Source organism: Artemia sp. Qi Xiang Cuo, chromosome 9, assembly GCF_049724085.1.
Source record: "Artemia sp. Qi Xiang Cuo chromosome 9, ASM4972408v1, whole genome shotgun sequence".
NCBI lineage: Eukaryota > Metazoa > Arthropoda > Branchiopoda > Anostraca > Artemiidae > Artemia > Artemia sp. Qi Xiang Cuo.
Window position 1 is genome coordinate 48,190,698 of NC_142802.1, and position 17,393 is coordinate 48,208,090.

General features: G+C 30.9%; 1 protein-coding gene across 3 annotated transcripts in view; it reads left to right on the plus strand.

Annotated features, from left to right (window-relative positions):
- Positions 1-17,393, plus strand: part of SK (small conductance calcium-activated potassium channel) — a 570,542-nt gene that overhangs the window by 39,788 nt on the left and 513,361 nt on the right. Inside the window, exon 1 of one of the 3 annotated variants that reach the window (XM_089094648.1) lies at positions 14,972-15,232. The exons of 1 other annotated variant lie outside the window; for it this stretch is intronic. In XM_089094648.1, the coding sequence (XP_088950774.1) occupies positions 15,128-15,232 (105 nt within the window). In that variant the 5' untranslated portion in view covers positions 14,972-15,127. Of the gene's footprint in view, positions 1-14,971; positions 15,233-17,393 lie in introns of those variants that run through there. One more of the 3 variants, XM_089094645.1, reaches the window with a different exon arrangement.

Genomic DNA, 17,393 nt, shown 5'->3' on the forward strand with positions numbered 1-17,393 from the left:
GAAAACCACTCACCAATTACCCTACCAGAACTAAAAGAAAAATTCCAGTAGCCTGTCTATGGTTCACCAATGATGAAAATTTCACACTCTGAAACTTTACTGAGTTCTTTCCTCCCTGGAAGTTCCTCTTCGACCTAAAATTGTACGTTTTCATCTTCTGAGCCACGTCACCAAACCTCCAGGAGACACTTCCTAACCCCCCCCCCCCCGAATGACCGGACGTTTGAGCGTAATTTACTTTCGCAAAGATAGTATAACAACTTTTGTTTTTCTTTTTTTTTCTAAGTTTGCGGCGCCAGGTACAATTAAATATCCGATTTGCCGCTAGTCTTTTATATACGTTTTAGATGACTTTTGAACCTTCTTTTGAAAGAATCGACAAAAAACCTTTTAGGAATATCGCCCCCAGGACCTAGAGTTGATTTGTCAGTAAACATCTACTAAATATCTAATTGCATGCTGCCAAGTTGTGACTATCAAATTTTCTTGTTTAGTTCCAAATATAACTTCTAGCATATTCATTTTTATTAAATTCTTATTAATCACCCTTCGACTCAGTGTCCCATCGGTGAAATACTCTGTTGACTGTTATTGGGTTGAGCCATTTAAAATGAGCAACGACACCTTCCTTAAAAGAAAGGATGTTCCCTGGCTGATTTTTAAGTCGCTCAGCTTTCTTTTTGCCAGGAAAGTTCTGCAATGGTTTCCACATACTGGCCAGACCCTCTTCTCATTTTAAGACTTTTTGATTTTAATACTTTACTAGCTTTCATTAACAGCAAAATAAAACAGCTCACAGGCACCAAAATCAGTAACGTAAATTGAGCAGGGGGTTCAGCCCTCATAGACTTTGAAAAAATATCTTCTAACAAGGTATTCGTGTGATGTGTATTTGCTCAATGTTGTTTTTTTGCTGATTGCTTTTTTTCTATTTGATTTCTGTCCCATTGTTAACTTTTTAATAGCAAAAGGAGAAGGACTAAGGTTCAATTAAACTGGAAGGGTGTCTGGAAACATAATAGATGTAGCCGAATTTCTATGAATGTAGGCCTAATCATTTTGAAATTAAAGTGTTTAGTTTAGGAGGTGAGCTAAACTAGTCTGATATAATAAAATTGGGCTTGGAAAGAAAGTTTTAAAATTTTATACTCAACAAAGTGAGGGAGGTATCCCCTCCCTCCCTTTGTGAGGGAGGGGATACCTTTTTGTGTATTTTTATTGAAAATATCCAGAATTCTTCAGTATTTCGATTAAAATATCCAAAATTGCCCCCCTTCTTTATTTTAAGAAATACATCCCTCCCCCCTCAATTTTTTCATAAATTGGTGCCAATTTACAAGTACTATCAGTTATCTGCTTTTGGCTTTCGGGCTAAAGTCTGCAAAATAAGTTTTTAAAAACAATACATCTTAAAAATCTAAATTGAGGTGCTATCCTAATATTTTTCCTAAAAATGAGCTCTTTTTCTGTTCTGAGGTATTTATTTTTTTGCGCCTCAGCTACTCAAAGTTTTAAGCCCCAATACATCTGTTTTTAGCCATCTTAGGCGTACCTCAGTAATTATTATTGTAGGACTCACTGGTAACAGATATGACGTTGCAAGTACAAATCAGCATCACACTGAAAGCCATTAAGGATAGAGTCGCTGTATATTTCTTAATCAATGTTTTAGGACTAGTTAAATTGGTCAAAGTATATCCCAAAAATTTTAGTATACTGCATTTTTATGTTATCTATTTTTCAGAGAAAAAAGACTGCTGCAGTCATAATTTATCCTTCTTATCGTAAATTCGGCTAATGCTGCTGTGGATTTTAGCTATGCCATAAATTTTCATCTTTTTCCGTGGATTTTCGTTTTCTTCTGTCCAATTACAACTACAATTCCGTAAGAAACTGCCGATTATAGATTAATGACAGGCTTCAGAAGAAAAAATGTCTAGAAATCTATATTTACAATATTGACAACAAATATTTTCCATTTATAGATAAAAATGAAATACAATAATCAGATCATGTGGTGTGGAGGCTAGAGATTGTTTAGTTTAGAGTAGAATAAAGTTTTTATAGTTGTATCAGGCGCTACGAACAATTTTTGTGTATAGAAATATTTCTTTTCGTCAGTTCTTGCAATTTCAATAGAGAATTTCTCAAAAAATCCAGGAGTGATGATGGTTTTTCAGAAAATGTTAGCAGATCCAAAGCGAATCTTAGAAGATTGTGACATTTGAACGAGATTCAACATTAAAATTTTGAACGAAAACAAGAGACAATTTTCAAATGAGACCGAAGATGACCCAATACTAGATAGAGAACAGCAATTCAGGATCAGTTTCTATTTTGCAACCCTACATACTGCCATCACCTGAGTTGAGGAGCGATTGAATTAGCTTTATAAACTAATTTCAAAACTCAGGTGTTTGTACCATATTGATACAATAGAAGAGAAACCAACATAATTTGTCAGAGAATAATTTGTAAATATTGAAACGGCGTTGACACATAATCAGTCGAAGGTTATTAACGCAACCGAATTTGCAGGTATGCAGCAGAGTTGGGGCTTCAAGATATTTCCAGGCGGAATACCAGACATTTTATCCAAACGGACATCCTTAATTTTCATTACAATCTGACTTGGAAGAAAATTTACCTAGTTTGTCTGAGTAGTAATAGTGTTAAAGGTTTCAACCATACATTCAACCATACATTCACGCCTACAAGAATATACACTACACTTTGACGTGCACATTGTAAAAAGCAACCAATCCTTTTATACCTATAAAGTGGCCAAACACGTTTTGAAACTATAGTCAAGGTTGTATAAGACAACCAGACTGGTTTTTTGGTATTGATATCAATTTCACAAGAATATGCATGTTCCTTCCACGTGGGCATTTTAAAAAAGCTGTCTATCACCCATGCGTTATCCACTGTTCCATTTCTTTGAAGCATGTGCTATCAAGAGCGGTTTCTGATTTTTTTGGACAATTGCCTTTAGCCAAGAATAGTTTGATATGAATGTGTCGGTAGATAGCATTTGCGAATTGGATCCTATGAAGGTGGAGAAAAAAAAAGGTTTAGAATTTGCGAATTGGACTATACGAACGATATTAATAGAATAATAGGGAAAAAAATAGAGTTAGATAACATTCGCGAATTGGATCGTATGAAGGTGGAGAAAAAAGGGTATAGTATTTGCGAATTGGTGATTATCAGTTAAGGTAACCCCTCGGGGTTGTTAACTCGTAGCTTATTTATTATAAATTTGGAACAATATCAATCTACGGAAATGGTTAACGATGATAAAATGGTCTTATGACTTGACGTAGCTTTACTTCTTCGATGTGTACTGTATAATACACAAGTGGTGTTTGAACAGTGTTGTCAATTTAAAATAGAGTTTAACGTTATAGTATACTAAAAATTTGATACTAAGAGAGATGTAGATGGCAAGAAGAGAATTTTCATAACAGATAGCTTTACTTATTCGATGTGTACTGTATAATACACAAGTGGTGTTTGAACAGTGTTGTCAATTTAAAATAGAGTTTAACGTTATACTATACTAAAAAGTTGATACTAAGAGAGATGTAGATGGCAAGAAAAGAATTTTAATAACGGATAGCTTTACTTCTTTGATGTGTTCTGTATAATACACAAGTGGCGTTTGAACAGTGTTGTCAGTTTAAAATAGAGTCTAACGTTATAGTATACTAAAAGTTGATACTAAGAGAGATGTAGATGGCAAGCAAAGAATTTTAACAATGAAATTCAGAACAAACCTTAGAAATCCTTGCAAATCAAGTAGTAAGGTGTATGTGAGTACGAACCATAAAAAATCATAAGCACCAACGACCCTAACCAGCAGAGACATCAACCCCCCAAAGGTCCCCTTCCCCCAAACTCTAAGGGTGCCCCCTCCCCTCCAAATTTTCGGCCCCCCCCCAGTATCAGAGTGATAAGTATCAGAGTGATTAAATTCTATATCAACATCCCTTTCTCGGATACATGGGATAAAATTGATAAAATCTAAGTATCAGAGTGAATAAATGCTTTATCAACATCCTCTAAATGCATTATCAACATCATTTGTCGGGTATATCGGATAAAATTGACAAACTGTAAGTATCAGTTTGATTAAATTCTATATCAACAACCCTTTCTCGAATACATGGGAGAAAATTGACAAAATCTAAGTATCGGATTGATTAAATTCTATATCAACAACCCTTTCTCGAATATATGGGATAAAATTGAAACAAATCTAAGCGTCAGAGTGAATAATTTTTTTATGTCAGAATCTATTGTCAGATACATCGAATATAATTGATGAAATCTATTTATCAGAGTGAATAAATGCATTATCAGCATCCTTTGTCGAATATATCAGATATAAGTGACAAAATCTAAGTACCAGAGTGAATAAATGCATTATCAACATCATTAGTCGGATATGTCAGTTAAAATTGACATGTCGGATAAAATTGACAAAATCTAAGCGTCAGAGTGAATATCTTTGTTTCTCAACATCTTTTGTCAGATACATCAAATATAATTGACAAAATCTAAGTGTTAGAGTGAATAATTTTTTTATCAACATCATCTGTCAGATACATCGGATAAAATTGACAAAATCTAAGTATCAGACTGAATAAATGCTTTATCAACATCATTTGTCGGATATGTCGGAGAAAATTTTTTTAACAAGGAAATATCTTAATGCGTTTAAGGAATAGTATGAATGGCTTGCAAAAAACACGAAAATACTATCAGAATGAATAAATTCTTTATCAACATCCGTTGTTGGATATGTCATTATGAAAAAATTGTAAGTAGGTAAGTAAGTAAGTAACAAACTCTTTCTTGAATTCACCTCTTGGATACACAATGGAGAAATTTAATTAAGGAAATTATGAAACCAAAAAAATTGAAAAAATTCTTTATTAACATTCATTATCGATTGAAGTCTCTTCCTAGACAGACAAAACAGCAATTTCACAAAATCTAAGTATAAGAGTGATTAAATTTTATATCAGCATCGATTTCTCGGATACATAGGAGAAAGTTGACAAAATCTAAGTGTTAGAGTGAATAATTTTTCTTTTATCAACATCTTTTGTCAGATACATCGGATAAAATTGACAGAATCTAAATGTCAGAGTGAATAATTTTTTTTATCAACACCCTTTGTCAGATCCATCATATAAAATTGACAAAATCTAAATATCAGAATGAATAAATGCTTTAACAACATCTTTTGTCGTATATGTCGGATAAAATTGACAAAATTTAAGTATCAGAGTGAATAGTTTTTTTTATCAACATCCTTTGCCAGAAACATCGAATAAAATTGATAAAATATAAGTGTCAGAGTGAATAATTTTTTTTTGTCAACATCTTTTGTCGGATCCATCAAATAAAATTGACAAAATCTAAATTTCAGAATGAATAAATGCTTTAACAACATCCTTTATCGGATATGTCGGATAAAATTGACCAAATCTAAGTATCAGAGTGAATAGTTTTTTTTTAACAACATCCTTTGCAAGATACATCGAATTAAATTGATAAAATATAAGTGTCAGAGTGAATAAATTTTTTTTATCAACATCCTTTGCCAGATACATCAAATAAAATTGACAAAATATAAATTTCAGATGAATAAATGCTTTAACAACATCCTTTATCGGATATTTCTGATAAAATTGACAAAATCTAAGTATCAGAGTGACTAAATTCTATATCAACATCCTTTTCTCAGATACATAGGATGAAATTGACAGAATCTAAGTGTCAGAGTGAATAATTTTTTTTTATCAACATCCTTTGTCAGATACATCAAATAAAATTGACAAAATCTAAGTTTCAGAATGAATAAAATTATTATCAACATCCTTTATCGGATATGTCGGATAAAGTTGACAAAATCTAAGTGTTGGAGTGAATAAATTTTTTTTATCAACATCCTTTGTCAGATACATCGGACAAAATTGACAGAATCTAAGTGTCAGAGCGAATAAATTTTTTTATCAACATCCTTTGTCAGATACATCAAATAAAATTGACAAAATCTAAATTTCAGAATGAATAAATGCTTTAACAACATTCCTTATCGGGTATGTCGGATAAAATTGACAAAATCTAAGTATCAGAGTGACTAAATTCTATATCAAAATCGTTTTCTCGGATACATAGGATAAAATTGACAAATTCTAAGTATCAGAGTGAATAATTTTTTTATCAACATCCTTTGCCAAATACATCGAATAAAATTGACAAAATCTAAGTATCAAAGTGAATAAATTCATTATCAACATCCTTTGTCGGATATGTTGGATAAAATTAACAAAATCTAAGTATTAGAGTGAATAATTTTTCTTATAACGGTACTTTGCCAGATACATAGAATAAAATGGATAAAATATAAGTGTCAGAGTGAATAAATTTTTTTTTATCAACATCCTTTGTCCGATACATCAAATAAAATTGAAAAAAAACTAAATTTCAGAATGAATAAATCCTTAAACAACATCCTTTATCGGATATATCGGATAAACTTGACAAAATCTAAGTATCAGAGTGACTAAATTCTATATCAGCATCCTTTTCTCGGATACATAGGATAAAATTGACAGAATCTAAGTGTCAGAGTGAATAAATTTTTTATCAACATCCTTTATCACATACATCAAATAAAATTGACAAAATCTTAATTTCAGAATGAATAAATTCATTATCAACATCCTTTCTCTGATAAGTCGGATAAAATTGACAAAATATAAGTATCAGAGTGAATAATTTTTTTTATCAACATCCTTTGCCAGATACAACGAATAAAATAGATAAAAAATAAGTGTCAGAGTGAATAATTTTTTTCTTATCAACATCCTTTGTCAGATACATCAAATAAAATTTACATAATCTAAATTTCAGTATAAAACTACGTCCTATGTCGGATATATCGGATACAATTGACAGAATTGAAGCATCAGAGTTATTAAATTTTATATCAGCATCCCTTTCTCGGATACATGGGGTAAAATTGACAAATTATAAGTATCAAAGTGATTAAATTCATTATCAACATCCTTTGCTCATATATATAGGATAAAATTGACAGAATCTAAGTGTCAGAGTGAATAATTCTTTTTATCAACATCCTTTGTCAGATACATCAAATAAAATTGACAAAACCTAAATTTCAGAATGAATAAATTTATTATCAACATCCTTTATCGGATATGTCGGATAAAGTTGACAAAATCTAAGTGTTGGAGTGAATACATTTTTTTATCAACATCTTTTGTCAAATACATCGTATAAAATTTACAAAATCTATATTTCAGAATGAATAATTTTTTTTATCAACATGCTTTATCAGAGACATCAAATAAAATAGACAAAATCTAAATTTCAGAATGAATACATGCTTTAACAACATTCTTTATCGGATATGTTGGATAAAATTGACAAAATCTAAGTATCAGAGTGACTAATGTCTCTATCAACATCGTTTTCTCGGATACATAGGATAAAATTGACAAATTCTAAGTATCAGAGTGAATACTTTTTTTTATCAACATTCTTTGCCAGATACATCGAATAAAATTGACAAAATCTAAGTATCAGAGTGAATAATTTTTTTTATCAATATCCTTTGCTAGATACATTGAATAAAATTGATAAAATATAAGTGTCAGAGTGAATAAATGTTTTTTTATCAACATCCTTTGTCAGATACATCAAATAAAATTGAACAAATCTAAATTTCAGAATGAATAATGCTTTAACAACATACTTTGTCGGATATATCAGATAAAATTGACAGAATCTAAGTATCAGATTGACTAAATTCTATATCAACATCCTTTTCACGGATATATAGGATAAAATTGACAGAATCTAACTGTCAGTGTGAATAATTTTTTTATGAAAATCCTTTGCCAGATACATCGAATAAAATTGATAAAAAATAAGTATCGGAGTGAATAAATGCTTTATCAACATCCTTGAAATGCATTATCAACATCATTTGTCGCCTATATTGGATAAAGCTGACAGAATCTAAGGATCATATTTATTAAATTTTATATCAACATCACTTTCTCGAATACTTGGGATAAACTTGACAAAATGTAAGCTACAGAGCTATTAAATTCTATAACAAAATCCCATTCTTAGATAGATGGGATAAAATTGACAAAATCTAAATATCACATTGAATAAATCAACATCCCGTGCGCGCACGTAACCTCGTCTAAATTAACCTTAAAAAATTAAATAAAGCTATGTCGACTTTGCATACTTTATTCAAAATATCCGACAATTGATGCTGAAAAAACATTTATTCACTCTGATATTTAGATTTTGTTAATTATAATTTTTGTAACTGATAAAAGATGTCGAAAAAAATAAATTATTCACTCTGATACTTAGATTTTGTCAATTTTATTCCATATACCCGACAAAGGGATTCTGATATAGAATTTAATCAATCTGATACTTAGATTTTCTCAATTTTATCCCCATGTACCTGAGAAACGAGTGTTGATATAGAATTTAATCAATCTGATACTTAGATTTTGTCAATTTTAACCGATATTTTATCCTATGTACCCGAGAAAAGTCTGCTGATATAGAACTTAGTCTCTCTGATACATATATTTTGTCAATTCTATCCGACATCCGATAAAGGATTTTGTTAAAGCATTTATTCATTCTGAAATTAAGATTTTGTCAATTTTATTTGATATATCTTACAAAGGATGTTGATAAAAAAAATTATTCACTAAGAAACTTAGATTCTATCAATTTTATCCGATGTATTTGGAATTTAATCACTCTGATACTTAGATTCTGTCATTTTTATCCGACATATCCGACAAAGGACTTTGATAATGAATTTATTCACTATGATACTTAGATTCTGTCAATTTTATCCAATATATCCGACAAAGGATGTTGATAATGAATTTATTCACTCTGATACATAGATTCTGGTAATTTTATCCAACATATCCGACAAAGGACGTTGTTTCATTCTGAAATTTAGATTATGTCAATTTTATTTGATGTATCTGTCAAAGGATGTTGATAAAAAAAAATTATTCACTCTGACACTTATATTTTATCAATTTTAATCGATGGATCAGGCAAAGGATGTTGATAAAAAAAATTATTCACTCTGATACTTAGATTTTGTCAATTTTATCCGACATAACCGACAAAAGGATGGATGTATCCGATAAAACTTTAAAACGAATTTATTCTTTTTGGTACTTAAATTTTGTCAATTTTATCCAATGTATCTGACATGTGATGTTGATACTGCATTTAAGGGATGTTGATAAAGCATTTATTCACTCTGATACTTAGATTTTGTCAATTTTATCCCATGTATCTGAGAAAAAGATGTTGATCTAGAATTTAATAACTCTGATACTTAGATTTTGTCAATTTTATCCCATGTATCCGAAAAGGGATGTTGATATGGAATTTAATCACTCTGATACTTAGATTATGTCAATTTTATCCGACATATCCGACAAAGGATGTTAATAATGAATTTATTCACTCTGATACTTAGGTTTTGTCAATTTTATCCCATGTATCCGAGGAAGGGATGTTGATATAGAATTTAATAACTCTTATACTTAGATTCTGTCAATTTCATCCAACATATCCGACAAAGGATGTTGTTTCATACTGAAATTTAGATTATGTCAATTTTATTTGATGTATCTGACAAAGGATGTTGATAAGAAAAAATTTATTCACTCTGACACTTATATTTTATCAATTTTATTCGATGTATCTCGCAAAGGATGTTGATAAAAAAAATTACCCACTCTGATACTTAGATTTTGTCAATTTTATTCGACACATCCGAGAAAGGATGTTGATAATGAATTTATTCATTCTGAAATTTAGATTTTGTCAATTTTATTTGATATATCTGATAAAGGATGTTGATAAAAAAATTTATTCACTCTGACACGTAGATTCTGGCAATTTTATCCTATGTATCCGAGAAAAGGATGTTGATATAGAATTTAGTCACTCTGATACTTAGATTTTGTCAATTTTATCCAACATATCTGATAAAGGATGTTGTTAAAGGATTTATTCATTCTGAAATTTAGATTATGTCAATTTAATTTGATGTATCTGTCAACAAATGTTGATAAAAAAAAATTATTCAGTCTGACACTTATATTTTATCAATTTTATTCGATGTATCTGGCAAAATATGTTGATAAAAAAAAAATTATTCACTCTGATACTTGGAACTTGTCAATTTTATCCTATGTATCCGAGAAAACGATGTTGATATAGAATTTAGTCACTCTGATACTTAGATTTTGTCAATTTTATCCGACATATCCGGTAAAAGATGTTGTTAAAGAATTCATTCATTCAGAAATTTAGATTTTTTCAATTTTTTTTGATGTATCTGACAAAGGATGTTGGGTAAAAAAATTATTCACTCAGACACTTAGATTTTGTAAATTTTATACGATGTACTTGACAAAAGATGTTGATAAAAAATGTATTCACTCCAACACTTAGATTTTGTCAACTTTATCTGACAAATCCGATAAAGGATGTTGATAATGAATTTATTCATTCTGAAATTTAGATTTTGTCAATTTTATTTGATGTATCTGACAAAGGATGTTGATAAGAAAATTTATTCCCTCTGACACTTATATTTTATCAATTTTATTCGATGTATCTGGCAAAGGATGCTGTTAAAAAAAACTAATCACTCTGATACTTAGATTTTGTCAATTTTATCCGACATATCCGACAAAGGATGTTGATAATGAATTTATTCACTCTGATACTTAGATTTTATCAATTTCATCCGATGTATCTCGATGGCAAAGGATGTTGATAACAGAAAATGTATGCACTCTAACACTTAGAACTTGGCAATTTTATCCTATATATTCGAGAAAAGGATGTTGATATAAAATTTTGTCCCTCTGATACTTAGATTTTGTCAATTTTATCCGAAATATCCGATAAAGGATGTTGTTAAAGCATTTATTCATTCTGAAATTTAGATTTTGTCAATTTTATTTGATGGATCTGACAAAGAATATTGATAAAAAAAATTATTCACTCTGACACTTAGATTCTGTCAATTTTATCCGATGTATCTGACAAAAGATGTTGATAAAAAAAAATATTTTATTCACTCTAACACTTATATTTTGTCAACTTTTTCCTATGTATCCGAGAAATGGATGTTGATATAAAATTTAATCACTCTTATGCTTAGATTTTGTGAAATTGCTGTATTGTCTGTCTAGGAAGCGACTTCAATCGATAATGAATGTTAATAAAGAATTTTTTCAATTTTTTTTTGTTTCATAATTTCCTTAATTAAATTTCTCTATTGTGTATCCAAGAGCTGAATTCAAGAAAGAGTTTGTTACTTACTTACTTACCCACTTACAATTTTTCCAAAATGACAAATCCAACAACGGATGTTGATAAAGAATTTATTCATTCTGATAGTATTTTCGTGTTTTTGCAAGCCATTCGTACTATACCTTAAACACATTAAGATATTTCCTTGTTAAAAAAATTTTGTCCGACATATCCGACAAGTGATGTTGATAAAGCGTTTATTCAGTCTGATACTTAGATTTTGTCAATTTTATCCGATGTATCTGACAGATGATGTTGATAAAAAAATTATTCACTCTAACACTTAGATTTTGTCAATTATATTTGATGTATCTGGCAAAAGATTTTGAGAAAAAGAATTATTCACTCTGACACTTAGATTTTTCAATTTTATCCGACATGTCAATTTTAACTGACATATCTGACTAATGATCTTGATAATGCATTTATTCACTCTAGTACTTATATTTTGTCACGTTTAACTGATACACTCGACAAAGGATGCTGATAATGCATTTATTCATTCTGATACTTAGATTCCGGCAATTATATTCGATGTATCTGACAATAGATGTTGATATAAAAAAAATTAATTCACTCTAACGCTTAGATTTTTTCAATTTTATCCCATGCATTCGATAAAGGGTTGTTGATATAGAATTTAATCAATCCGATACTTAGATTTTGTCAATTTTATCCCATGTATTTGAGAAAGGACTGTTGATATAGAAATTAATAAAACTGACACTTAGATTTTGTCAATTTTATCCGATATACCCGACAAATGATGCTGATAATGTATTTAGAGGATGTTGACAAAGCATTTATTCACTCTTATACTTAGATTTTATCAATTTTATCCCATATATTCGAGAAAGGGATGTTGATAAAGAATTTAATCCCTTTGATACTTACATTCTATCCGAGATATTCAACAAAGGTTGCTGACAAAGTATTGAATCAGTCTGATACTTAGATTTTTTAAATTTTATCAGATGTATCTGACAGATGATGTTGATAAAAAAATTATTCACTCTAACACTTAGATTTTGTCAATTCTATTCGACATGTCAATTTTAACTGACATATCCGACAAATGATGTTGATAATGCATTTATTCACTCTGGTACTTAGATTTTGTCACTTTTATCTGATATATTCAACAAAGAATGCTGATTAAGCATTTATTCACTCTGATACTTAGATTTTGTCAATTATATTCGATGTATCTGACAATAGATGTTGATATAAAAAAATTATTCACTCTGACGCTTAGATTTTTGCAATTTTATCCCATGTATTCGAGAAAGGGTTTTTGATATAGAATTTAATCAATCCGATACTTAGATTTTGTCAATTTTATCCCATGTATTCAAGAAAGGGTTGATGATATAGAATTCAATCAAACTGATACCAAAAATGAACTTAGAAAAATCACTATAGAATGTAACTGTGACAAGGTAAACCATAACAAAACACTACTGAAATATTCCAACTCTTGCATTTCAACGAAAGAAATTCAAAATGAACTTTGGAAAATCAAGAGAATGTAAGTGTGACAAGGTAAACCACAACAAAACACTACTGAAATATTCCAACTCTTGCATTTCAACGAAAGAAATTCCAAATGAACTTTGAAAAATCAAGAAAATGTAATTGTGACAAGGTAAACCACGAGATAACACTACTGAAATATTCCAACTCTCGAATTTCAACGAAAGAAATTCAAAAATAAACATTCAAAAATCAAGAGAATGTAACTGTGCCAAGGTAAACCATGACAAAAACACAACTGAAATATTCCATCTCTTGTATTTCAACGAAAGAAATCCAAAATGATCTTTGAAAAGTCAAAAGAATGTAAGTGTGACATGGTAAACCACGACAAAACACTATTGAAATATTCCAACTCTTGTATTTCAACGAAAGAAATCCAAAATGAACTTTGAAAAATCAAGAGAATGTAACTTTGACAAGGTAAACCACGACGAAACACTACTGAAATATTCCAATTCTTGCATTTCAATGAAAGAGATCCAATCCACCAACATAAGAGTTGAATTTTTTCGGTATTCCAAAGAAATTTAATTCCTTACTGTCATTTCAAGTATGTTTCATCTCATTCGAAGACATGTAAAAAAATAAGTTGAAAAAATATATCATGTTAAAAAAAAAAATTTAAAAGAAAAATTCAAAAAAAAAATGGGGGGGGGCCAAAAAGTTGGAGGGGAGGGGGGCACCCTTCGAGTTTGGGGGAAGGGGACCTTTGGGGGGTTGATGTCTCTGCTGGTTAGGGTCGTTGGTGCTTATGATTCTTGATGATTTCTACTCACATACACCTTACTGATTGATTTGCAAGGATTTCTAAGGTTTGTTCTGAATTTCATTATTAAAATTCTTTTCTTGCCATCTACATCTCTCTTAGTATCAACTTTCTAGTATACTATAACGTTAGACTCTATTTTAAATTGACAACACTGTTCAAACGTCACTTGTGTATTATACAGAACACATCAAAGAAGTAAAGCTATCCATTATTAAAATTCTTTTCTTGCCATCTACATCTCTCTTAGTATCAACTTTTTAGTATAGTATAACGTTATACTCTATTTTAAATTGACGACACTGTTCAAACATCACTTGTGTATTATACAGTACACATCGAAGATGTAAAGCTATGCGTTATTAAAATTCTCTTCTTGCCATCTACATCTCTCTTAGTATAAAATTTTTAGTTCACTATAACGTTAAACTCTATTTAAATTGATAACACTGTTCAAACGCCACTTGTGTATTATACAGAACACATCAAAGAAGTAAAGCTAGGTCAAGTCATAAGACCATTTTTTCATCGTTAACCATTTCCGTAGATTGATATTGTTCCAAATTTATAATAAATAAGCCATGAGTTAACAACCCCGAGGGGTTACCTTAACTGATAATCACCAATTCGCAAATACTATACCCTTTTTTCTTTACCTTCATACGATCCAATTCGCGAATGTTATCTAGCTCTATTTTTTCCCTATTATTCAATTAATATCGTTCGTATAGTCCAATTCGTAAATGCTAAACCCTTTTTTTCACCTTCATAGGATCCAATTCACAAATGCTATCTACCGACACATTCATATCAAACTATTCTTGACTAAACGCAATTGTCCAAAAAAAATCAGAAACCGCTCTTGATAGCACATGCTTCAAAGAAATGGAACAGTGGATAACGCATGGGTGATAGACAGCTTTTTTAAAATGCCCACGTGGAAGGAAACATGCTTATTCTTGCGAAATTGATACCAATACCAAAAAACCAATCTGATTGTCTTATACAACCTTGACTATAGTTTCGAAACGTGTTTGGCCACTTTACAGGTATATAAGGATTGCTTGCTTTTTGAAATGTACACGTCAAAGTGTAGTGCATATTCTTGTAGGCGTGAATGTATGGTTGAATGTATGGTTGAAACCTTTAACAATATTACTACTTGCACGTCGCTTTGTAATTTCTTTCGGAGCTGCCAGTATTAGCAGCATCAGGTGAAAGAGGCCTCTTGAAGTTGAAGCTCATTAAAGCATACTCCTGGTCATGTATAGCCCGAGAGAGATTTGTTGGATTTATCTTAGTATCCATTAAGCAGAAGCTGAGACAAAATGTCGATCTTAAAAGCTTGTTTGCAACATTTGCCAAACTGCACTCCCTTGCTGAAGGTCCATGAAACAGAGATCAGCACCTTCAGTAGGAACCGTAAAGTCGAATGTTGTGTTCTTTACCTTCACCTTTAGTTTTCGTTACGATGCCATTGAAGGAAAAACAAAGGTAAAGTGGATATAAACATTTATTTTTGTGAGTAGACTATTGTAATGGAGGGAAGAGACATAAGGGAATTGCAAAATAGCTATTGGGTAGTCAAAGAAAAGGAATGTAGGTTGCAAGACCAGGAATGCCAGATATGGAGTAAGATATACAGACAGATTTGCTTTATATTTTCCTTGAGGTTTTTTCTTGCGCTAGATATTGTGCAAATAAATTTGTTTTAAGTTTTAGAATTTAAATTCAATTGAATTTTAAATTTCCTATTTTGCCGGATTCCTCATTTTATCCAAGGTATGGTCGTAGTAACGAAGCTCAAAATGTTTTTGAAATTTCTGAAAAAGAAGCAAAACAAATTCTAAAAATAGAATAACCGTCAGTCAGTTTTTGGCGGCGCGCCACGGTCGAGCATAATTACGTCCACTGTCGCCAAATTTTATTTCGGCGCGGCTTTGGGGACTAACTGTCAAGTTAGATTAAGTTACATATACTCTCATAGCGTTGTTTGATAAGACAAAAAAATTTCTTATTTATGCGTCACTGTCACTGGCGGATCCAAGATTTTTGTAGGGGGGGGGGAAATAGGTTGATTCGATAAACTTGCGTTAGGAACAAGTTTATTTAACACAAACTTGCGTTAACTAAGTAAATTACACTACTTTAGACAACGTTAGGGGTGAAGCCCCCCTCGCCCTCCCCCTGGATTCGCCACTGGTCTGTTATTCTCTCCATAAAATCTATAATGAATCCGATTTTAGAATTATTTATTTTTTATTTATTTATTTATTTCCCGTCAAAAAAGGTACAAAAGACGGAGTATCACTAAAAAAGAAAAAAACACACACAAAAAACAAATTCCGACACATTACACATAATCGAACAAATTACAAAGACGAGAAACAAAAACTCAATTATACACTGCACTGCAGTACGTAAGAAATTTTACTTTTTAAACTCCCAAGTACTGAAGAAACATAAGCAATATGACTGATAACTTCAATTCAAAATCAACGGACTCAATCAACTAGTCTAAATATGACAAGAGACGGTAAAAAGACTAAATATGACAAGAGATGTGCAAATAAAATTTAATGGATAGTGATTTACTGCCTTAGCAAACGGTACCAAGGGTAGCACAAAGAATTAGTAGGACAAAGAATGAAGAAATAGGAAATATAATTGACTAGAAACAGAATACATATTTTCTACAAGTACACCCGTTTAAAACAATGAATACGTGGTTTTGTTTTCATCCTGCGAGAAGGCTTTCTTATTCTAAAATCTTAACAGAATGATAGAAAGTGTCTCAAATGAGCAGTAAAAGTATCGGTAAACACTGAAATGCTGCGAAGTTTAATTCATTCCCAAGAGTAAACTAAAGTGACTTTTGTTCATAATCTTTAATAAACTTTTACACACGAGGGTATAAAAAAGACTAATGCTTACATTCACTTTCATGTTAATAGTTAAACATTGCAAAACGGAAATTAAGCTAGGCCACGCCCAAAGACAGAGTAACATGTAATTTGTTGTTTCTTTACACAGAGGAATATAACCTGCGTTTATATTTCTCTTTAGAAATATAAACGATAAAGAGAGTTGCTCTAGATATAATGCTCAATATAATTGACCAGAGGCCTTGCATGGTCTTTTGCTGTGCTACCATGATTGGGTGTTTAATTCACCGAACTTGTAAGTTCTAGGTTAAGTGGCTAGGCTTCTGTTATAAAAGTAAATTGCGTAGATCATATAGTGATATTGGATCCTCTGTTACCCAAAGTTGCCCTGGTAACGTTCATGAAACTTTATCAAAAAAGATATTTGATTACAGGAAAGATTATAGCTCATTAATTCAGAACTCCACGGAAATTAGCTCAATTCTACTTATTAAAGAGCCTTTTTGAGAATTTGATAACTTATTTCAGTAAAAAAAAGCTTCACATTCGATATTTCAGGGTGACTTTTTAGACGCTCCCACCGTTTTGCAAAATCAAGTTGGCTAAACTTCTTAATTCAAATTATATTTTTAGGTAGCTCCAACCCTGTTAAAAGTCAGATATTTTAAATCAGCCAATTAGAAAATACTTGACAGTACATTCTTTCCCCAAACCCTCAATATTTCAGTCTAGTTTACTATGGGATGCAGTTGAAAATTTAACATCAGCGT